Raw genomic sequence first — 9665 nt, forward strand, 5'->3', positions numbered from 1 at the left:
ATAGGCGATTGGTTAGCGATTTTGAAGCATAGGTATTCTCGAGCTTCTCCCACAAGGCCTTCGGTGTTGTCTCCTTCAACACGTTGTGTTTTATCTCATGAGCAAGGACTAACCGAATCGTGCTTACAACCCTTCTTTGGATCTTAGTCCACTCGGTTTCATTTATAGAAACCGGTATTTCATCTTCTAATGCCTGATCAAGACCTTGTTGCACCAAAAGGTCTTGAATAGTACTCTGCCAAATCATAAAATTTATTTTTTTGTCAAACAACGGTATCTCGAACCTTTGTGTGCTTTCGGCCATAGTTCTGATACCACTATTAGGAAATCAACGTTGTTGGGTAATCAACACTTTCACAAATAAAATTATTCACACCTATAAAGGATCGTAAGAGCACACATAAAGATTACACTGTAGGAAAAATAATAACAAACACAAGAATTTAACGTGATTCAACATCTCTTGCCTACATTAAAAAAAAAATGTTTTCGAGATCTCTAAATGGTATCTAATTAAGTATCATTGGAGTTTAGAGAGTTAATGCTTCTGCAACATTCTGGGATAAAAAGCTTGGAGGCTGTTGCAACAAATTAATTAATTTACCTCTGTTATCTCTCATTTACTAATATAGGCATCAAAATTTATTTTAACTTGAGCTGCTCTGGAAGGAGTCCAATAAACGAATCTGTTTCCAACATCACTACGTAGCAGATGCAACTGAACAACGTAATTGAACTAAATTTGCTTAATTTCTACAAAATTTGAAAACAATTAATGATCATTTCCCTTTATTAAACAGTACCAATTGGTTAATTTGGTTTCTCCCAGTCCAAATTATTGCTCAAATAAAGTCAAAGGCCACAGCAATGGCTATTCCAGATTTAAGAATAATTTGCAACAATTAATTAAAATTTGAAATCAAAGACGCTTCAATATGCATGAATGGGCACAGGAGAAACAAATTAGTACCAAACTAATGTTTCTGACGACCTTACAAGTAAGAATATTACAGATTGTATATCCACTTGAATTCAACGTTCATCAAGTTTTTTTTTCTTTTTTCTTTTTAATTGGTAGAACATTTGAGCGTTCACAGTACCATACAATAATCTCCAGAAGGGGGCCGGCGGGTACGAAGGAGTTGTCCAACCACTCGATCATTAATCAACTATGGCGGATAATTAGTTAAGAACTTCACATTATATCATATATACTAGTTAAATTCTTTGTACCATACATAGTTTAACAATTATTTTATTTTATGAAGAATTTTTAATATAAATCTAACAGTATTTACAATCTTTGTCCACAAATAACATTAACTATAAGGACTTATATTACACAGATACACATAATTATTATCCAATACAATTTTCATTTTTTTTTTATATGCAAATTGATTCAATATCATATATAAAAGGGGGCTAAGTATGACACAATATCATATGTAAAAGTATCCATTCAACAGATTTTCTGATTCTAAAAATATTGTTGCCCTACACGTTATAATGATGAAAGAATGATGCGAAAGCAGTGTAGTGAAAAGCTTCCAATACGATGAATATCAATCCTTTGTTTGGGTTCACAATAAAAGATGGCGGGGAAAATAATTGGATTGTAAACTTTCCAAAGAAAACAAGTAATAATTATCATTTAGTGGATTTGAATTTGAAATCGGGTCGCTGTCAAATTATAAAATACCATCATAAATCGTGTTAAGTGTTGAAATGTATAAAATAAATGATGATGGATGCCACGGATGTCATGTATCACTAAAAAGAAAAAAAGTATACTTACAAATGATAAGGTTAGTCGTTAAATTTACTTTTGTTGTTATAATTTAAGAAGAACAAAAAAGTGTGTACATATTAGATTCATTTATATTTTTTAGATGCATAACTAGAGGTCAATATATTCTTTTTATTGGACTAGGTCAATATATTAAAAGAAAAATAAACAACCATCTATCGATTATGTTTTTTCTATAGAGTCTATCAATTATGTTGAAATTTACAAATAAAATTGACTACACCAGTATAATTTTTTTCAAACGTTATCTTGTTTAGAAAAGAAAAAGAAAATTCATTTTTTATGACCAAATTCAAATTTGTTAATAGATGTGCATAAATAATAATAATAATAATAATAATAATTATTATTATTATTATTATATAGAAAACTGTATGTTTGATTTATGGGAAAAAAGTGTAAGAAGAGAAAAAGAAAGAAGGAAAAGGAATAGAAAATATATAAATGATTTTTTTTTTCAAATATTATATGATAAGAAAAAAATAAAAGATAAGAAAATTAGTGCTGTTCTCTTCTTATTTAGTTGTATAGAAAAAAGAATAAAAAATGTGTTTAAAATTATAAAAACATTTAAAACAAAAAAGATTTAAAAAAATGAGAAAAAAATTGTTTAATTTGTGCATGAAAGAGTACATTTTTTCTGTTTTCCATCTTCTATGTTTGAACAGAATAATTTTTTAATTTGATTCCCACAAAAATATTTTCAGTCTTGTAAATAAAAAGCTAAATGATGAAAAAGATAACGAGCCTCACCTTTTTCGTCATTTGCCTTTTCCTGCTTCGACATTTTGGGAAAAGAAACACCTATAACAACTAATAAGGATCAGCTACTTACGGAACTCCTTCCTTCTTGTAGTTCCGGATTGGTAATAATTTCACTGAAACCACATTTTAATTATGTTGAAATGAGATTTGAGCAGTGTAACTTTTGGTGGTTGATTTTCCAATTTGCAACTGGAAACGTAATAGGAGAGAGAACTTTGCTATGCATAACTCTGCTGATTGCATATAGTTAATCATATGGACGTGCATGTGCAAAGGCAAAGGCAGGCAGCGAGTGAATATTTATTTTTAACCAAACAATTCACGAAAAACGTATATTTTCTTTTTTATTATTATTTTAAATGTCATCCCATACGTTTTTTTTCTTCCCATAAACAATTGGCCAGCCAGCCCTAATAATATCAATAATAATAAGTAATAGAAAGGCAAAACAAATTTTCCCAGCAAAAGAAGACAAGTCTTGGGTAGTTGGGGGTTTGAAAGACGACAATGGAGGGATAAGAATAATCGAAGAAACTAGCCAAAGCCAATGATGCATGTGGTGTTTTCTCGGTCTTCTTTCCTGCCGGTAAAATCAACCACAAATTTATGTTCACGTTTTATGTTTTTTTTTTTTTCGCTTTTACCTTGTATATTAGAATGAATAAATTTTCGTTTGATTTGAATCAAAATCAGTTTGGAATGATGGTCTAACCAATTTAACATGGGCATGGGTGACGGGCCAAATTCAAACTTGACGGCTATTACCAATTTAACTCATTCTAACCTAACCTAGCCCACCGGCCATACTCAAATTTGACGTCTTTTACGCACCCTCTCTTGTCTTGAGTAATTTTGAATGACCAGAAATAATACTAATATTAAATTTTATTGATTTTTATTTTTAAAAGTGTAATTTATATTGGTGGAGATTATCCATTAACAAAGTATTTTTTTTATCCCTTAAACGCTCTTATATATTTGTTAGCTTGGATAAATCAACCATATTTGTTCCTATATAGAGATAATTGTATATATTTACTGAGTTATATCAACATTTTTAAAGAAAATGTAAATTTGTGTGTGCATTAAAGCAAACTTTTATATTATATATTATATTCTGTCCGAGAACTCCACACAAGAGTAATGCCTTGAAAATACGTGAGCAGAAACGACATACCCCTTAGCATTTATGTCACTAGGCTTAATGCTTGGAGGATTGTACTCCATCCAAGAGTGATACATGAGATATATGTCTTAGAAATACCAACATGTGAGCAAGGACAACATATTCTTAAGCATTTGTGTCACTAGGCAACCCAATCGACCTCAAAGAAGGATGTCTCAAAGATATTGATACATGAATAGGACAACCACCTCTTGTTGAAACACACAATCGATATTACATCAAAAGATAGAAGTGACACATAAAACATTATAAAAACATGATGACAAGGTCAAGTACTCCCAAAATCTAACATGTCAGACGTAAGTATAACGGACACACCTTGTATTACGTACAAAGGAGACCAGACTAAGGACACACAAAAGCGTGCACAAAATGGCTAATAGAATCATGTCATGTAGACGACGATGTTGGAGGACATCATGTATAAATAGAAGACGAGGTGCATGATTCTCCTTAGATTTATGGTTAGGTGGAGTTAAAAAAATTCTTAAACGAAAACTCTAAGTTAGGATTCTCCCGTCTTCCTCTCTAGTGTTCTTTATCGTAAACATGTATTCGACAACTTATATGTCCCTTGAGTTTATTTAAAAGGTTAAATGTTGAAATGTTAATTTCACTATAACTAAAGATTTTGGTTAGCCTCGTCACGCATTGAAGAGTTAAAACTGAGAAATTATAAGTTAAAAATATTTAATACTTTTTTCTTTGAATAATTAGAACGATTGAACGAAAATATGTATCAGATTCGGTATGAACTCTAAAACTACTCCTTCAATTACAAAATCATAAAATTACCGGTGCGGGAAGTTATATGTAATTAGATGCAAAAAAAAAAAAAAAAAAACTTCATGATAAAGTTATCATAAATGCTTTGATAATTTCATTACAACTAACTAATGATGGAAATATAACTTCGGATTACGTGCTTATTGAGAATTTATAACTTAGTCAACATCAAATTTAAGTTAGGATGAACTAATTCAGTAAATAAGTTAAGTCAAGACTTTCTCAAATGTTTATTTAGATAAAAAAAAAAGATTTTAGACTAATATTAAAGTCTTTTAAACTGAAAGTCAACTTAAATAATAATAATTATATTATAAATGTTATGAAATTATGTACATATTTATTTTAAAACTTTTAATCTAAATATAACTTTACATCAGTTACTCGGTTTAGAATTTAGTTTTTTTTCTTTCACATATGTAAATTATATAATGAGAAGTGCTAACAATATATTTTTTACCTTGTCAATTTTCCTAACAAACACAATATATTTTGTGAAATTTATTAAAAATTATAAAATTATAGAAAAAAACATTGAATAAGATATGACACCCTTTTTATGATTTTCAAAAAACTTCAACTAGCAAATAAGAGAGAATGTCTTGCTGAATAAGTAATTTCCAAGTATTTTTTAAATATGTTTTTATTTATAAATATTGTTTTTAAAGACACTTATTAATTAGAAAGATTTTATTTATTTGTTGTTGATAAATAAGTCAGAATATAATTTTTCTATACAGTCAATAAGTATTTGAATATTGCTTTCGTTTTGATTAATTTAATTTCTTAATCATCAATTTTAAAACTATAAGACACCAAAAAACATTGCACACCTTAATATAAACTGACAACAAGTAAAATATGAATAGGTGAAGTATAGTCTTAATCACATGTTTAGAGATTTAGTTGAGTTGATTAATTAGTATGCGTATATTGTTATAAAATCTTGTGTACCAAAGTTCGATTTTTATAAATATAAAAAGTCATAATTAAACAAATTCTTAAAAAAAACATCTTAGGCACGATATTTTCATTTTGTTTTTATAAACACAATGCTTTCATATTGCTTTTTATAAATTACTATTTTTTTCTTGACAGATTCTATAAATTACTATACTTCATATCATAATATATAAATTAAACTTGAATTATATAATTCAAAATGTTGTCTTATAACAGATGTGAGGAATAATAATTAATCTAGGTCAACACGTAGACCTTATAAACAGGAACCAATTAATGCATGGTTAAATATATATATATATATATATATAATTTATTATTTATATTACTGTTTAAAAGATTTGATTTATAAAACATTTTAAAATATATAAATTCAGATATATTAATATAATATGAATAAATTGATAAATATATAAACATATATACTAATTTATATTTTGACTGCATTATATTCATTAAATATAATATATTTAATACATTTAATAAATGCAATATGTGTTTTAATACATTAATTTTGTTAATATTTTTATTATTGTTCAGTAGAATAAGTTAATAAAATATATTTTTAATAAATATATTAATATAATATTAATAAATATATAATAATTCTCTCAATAAGTTGACTACATATAAAAAGTCAATTATTTAAGAATCATTTTTTAAAATTAAAAAAAAACGGTCCTCTAATTTTATTCCAAACAAAGTTTCTATATATTTTGGTGTGGGAAAATCTCATGAGTCAGTGGCAACAGTCATACATCATAAGAATATTTATCTGAGTCAATGAAACGAAGAATACTGGTAATATCTTAAGCATGATGATGATAAAAAAAAAAAGGAGTTTTTATTTGTGTTTGAATTTAATTAATGAGGGGGCTTGAACCGGGCGAATCCTGCTTTAAGATGCATTCAGAAAGTTGAAGCTTGAATTAGGAAACAAGTCTTAACAAATGGTAACAATATCTCCTCGATTTCATAGCAGTTTTGTCTTGATGGCTATGAAGCGCACGTTGAAATAACAAGAAGAGAATAAAATTCATTCTGATTATATATTGATCACATAAGCCTTACGTTTGAATTGACATCATCCATCCCCATTTCCTTCTAGATAAGATATTTAGATACATGCTCTCCCCTCCATTAATACCAATTAAATCAAATATCAACTCTTCTTTCTACTTGCTCCCACCTCCGTTTCTCACCCAATCTTTAAACTTTATAAACAATACAAGCACAAAATAGTATATTGAATAAATAATTATTGTTTTATTAAATTATAAAGATACTAGTACCACTCTCTATTTGTATAAATGTTGACCGAAATTGAAGCTCAAGAGCAATTAATAGAGCCTCCTTTGTGCGTGTGTGTATATATATAAGCTCTCTCTTGTTCCTTCATCATCACAAGAAACAACAAGGGATTTCCATGGAAGTCTCAAAAGAAGAAGCTCGAGTGGCACCCGCACCGGCCCTAGTGGCGATGCTGCCATCCCCTGGCATGGGCCACCTAATCCCAATGATCGAGTTCGCAAAGCGAGTGGTGTGCTACCATAACCTGGCGGTGAGCTTCGTGATCCCCACTGACGGCCCACCTTCAAAAGCCCAAAAGGCAGTTCTGGAGGCCCTTCCGGACTCAATTTCCCACACCTTCCTCCCTCCGGTCAATCTCTCCGACTTCCCGCCGGACACCAAAATCGAAACCCTGATCTCCCACACCGTCCTCCGCTCCCTTCCTTCCCTCCGCCAAGCATTCCACTCCCTCTCCGCCACAAACACCCTCTCCGCCGTCGTCGTAGACCTCTTCTCCACCGACGCCTTCGACGTCGCCGCCGAATTCAATGCCTCCCCCTACGTCTTCTATCCCTCCACTGCCACCGTCCTCTCCTTGTTCTTCCACCTCCCCACCCTCGACCAGCAGGTCCAGTGCGAGTTCCGAGACCTCCCAGAACCGGTCAGCATCCCCGGTTGCATTCCTCTTCCCGGCAAGGACCTGTTGGACCCGGTTCAGGACCGCAAAAACGAGGCCTACAAGTGGATCCTACACCACTGCAAGCGATACAAAGAAGCCGAGGGGATAATCGGGAACAGCTTCGAGGAGCTCGAACCGGGAGCCTGGAACGAGCTGCAGAAGGAAGAACAAGGGAGGCCTCCGGTTTACGCGGTGGGACCGCTTGTAAGAATGGAAGCAGGTCAGGCCGACTCGGAGTGCTTGAGGTGGCTGGACGAGCAGCCACGTGGAAGTGTTTTGTTTGTTTCCTTCGGAAGCGGTGGGACACTCTCGAGTGCACAGATCAACGAGCTGGCTCTCGGGTTGGAAAAAAGTGAGCAACGGTTTCTGTGGGTGGTGAAGAGCCCAAACGAAGAAATAGCCAACGCGACGTACTTCAGCGCCGAGAGCCAAGCGGATCCCTTGCAGTTCTTACCGGAAGGGTTCGTGGAGAGAACAAAAGGAAGAGGGTTTTTGGTTCAGTCTTGGGCTCCGCAGCCTCAGGTATTGGGCCATCCATCCACGGGTGGGTTCTTGACCCACTGCGGCTGGAACTCTATTCTGGAGAGCGTGGTGAACGGTGTGCCTTTCATAGCCTGGCCTCTGTTCGCGGAGCAGAGGACCAACGCCTTTATGCTCACGCATGACGTCAAGGTGGCGCTGAGGCCCAACGTTGCAGAGAGTGGCTTGGTGGAGAGACAGGAGATAGCCAGCCTAGTCAAGTGCCTCATGGAAGGTGAACAAGGGAAGAAGCTTCGTTACCGAATCAAGGATATCAAGGAGGCTGCGGCTAAGGCTCTCGCTCAACATGGTTCCTCCACCACCAACATCTCCAATTTGGCTCTCAAGTGGACCCACAAATTCAACTAGTAGCTTCTTCCTTTCAATTATCTGCACTTAACTTATCAAATGTCACTTGGCATACATGACATTAATAAAATAATTGGGTAAGTGTACGTAAATTTCAAATCCACATCCCGACGATGTTCAATGGCTAGACCTCTAACTTGTAGTATATGTTTCAAAATGCCTTTCAACCTTAAATTACTAAGTTCTATGGCTGCCTGGCTAATTAATTAACGTCAATTTCTTCAGTTTGGTAAATGCCTTCAACCAGAAAAGGAGTACGGTATATCCTTTGATCAATCATCAAGGATTAAGCACTAGTTTTTAGAATCTGCTTTATATTTTTTTTTCGTGGTCTAAAATTTATGACATTCTTGTAGAGCTGCTAAATATATAATATGCTTGCTGTCAGTACTCATGTTCTTTTGTCTCTGGCCCCGTCCCATGCGGATGGCATTTTGCTTGGTGAGCCACCCCATATATGGTGCTCTCACCATCTTTATCTCATGTACCTCATATTCCACTATTTTTTGGATTGATACATCCTATTCCCACTTTAATTATACCTGTACGCCTCTTAAAAAAAAATCTTTATTTTCATTTTGGCATTTTTCCTTTTCTTGGGTGTTTGTATTATTCGTTATTAATAAGCAGTCCATTTTCCATTTTCGTTAGTTATATATATATATGCTTCATATTCCTTTAAAAAAGACCGTTTCTTAGCGTTCACCTGTTTTAAAGTTACATAAAATTAATTTTAAGCGTTTCTAATATAATTGAAAATGTATCCAAATTAATTCAACCACAAGTTTTACATTAAACCTTACGCGTGATATGGAAAATTAATTTTTTATATAAAAACAAATTGGTACTTAAATGTTTTTTTAAGAGGTACTTAAATGTTAGAGTAGCATTATCATCTTTATATTTTAGGATAAAAATAAGTTTGCATGTTGTTTGCACCAGCAGTACTATGAAACTTTACTCCTCTTCTTTTTTTGTACGGCCCTTCTTTCTTTTTTTTTTTGTAAAAAGAGAGGAAAAGTGAGAACAAAAGATCTGAGAATCTTAAATGCTAGTATATGCCATTTATATACTGGCCTGAATACTTTTTCTTCCTTAAAATGATTGATGTTTTAGTTTTTTTTTATATATTATATTTTACAATTTTAAGTTTCAGTATTTATTTTTCATCTATAGACTATAGTTCTATGCTCCTGTTTAAAATAATTAGGTTTCATTTTTACAATAAATATTACAATTACAATCTATTTAAAAAGTATTTCAACAATTTACGTTTATATACTATATATATTAAATAA

At 32.5% G+C, this 9665-nt stretch overlaps 1 protein-coding gene across 1 annotated transcript; it reads left to right on the forward strand.

The window, feature by feature from the left end:
* The first annotated feature begins 6656 nt into the window (after positions 1 to 6656).
* On the forward strand, positions 6657 to 8760 carry UGT1 (glucosyltransferase). The gene has a single exon (NM_001248124.2). The coding sequence runs from the start codon at positions 6937 to 6939 to the stop codon at positions 8365 to 8367; it is 1431 nt and encodes a 476-aa protein (NP_001235053.1). The 5' UTR covers positions 6657 to 6936; the 3' UTR covers positions 8368 to 8760.
* Positions 8761 to 9665: the final 905 nt, after the last annotated feature.

This window comes from Glycine max, chromosome 3 (assembly GCF_000004515.6).
Source record: "Glycine max cultivar Williams 82 chromosome 3, Glycine_max_v4.0, whole genome shotgun sequence".
NCBI classification, from domain to species: Eukaryota; Viridiplantae; Streptophyta; class Magnoliopsida; order Fabales; family Fabaceae; genus Glycine; species Glycine max.

Bases quoted from the DNA above. Each gene is read 5' to 3' on its own strand.
- UGT1 (NM_001248124.2), top strand. From the start codon at position 6,937: ATGGAAGTCTCAAAAGAAGAAGCTCGAGTGGCACCCGCACCGGCCCTA.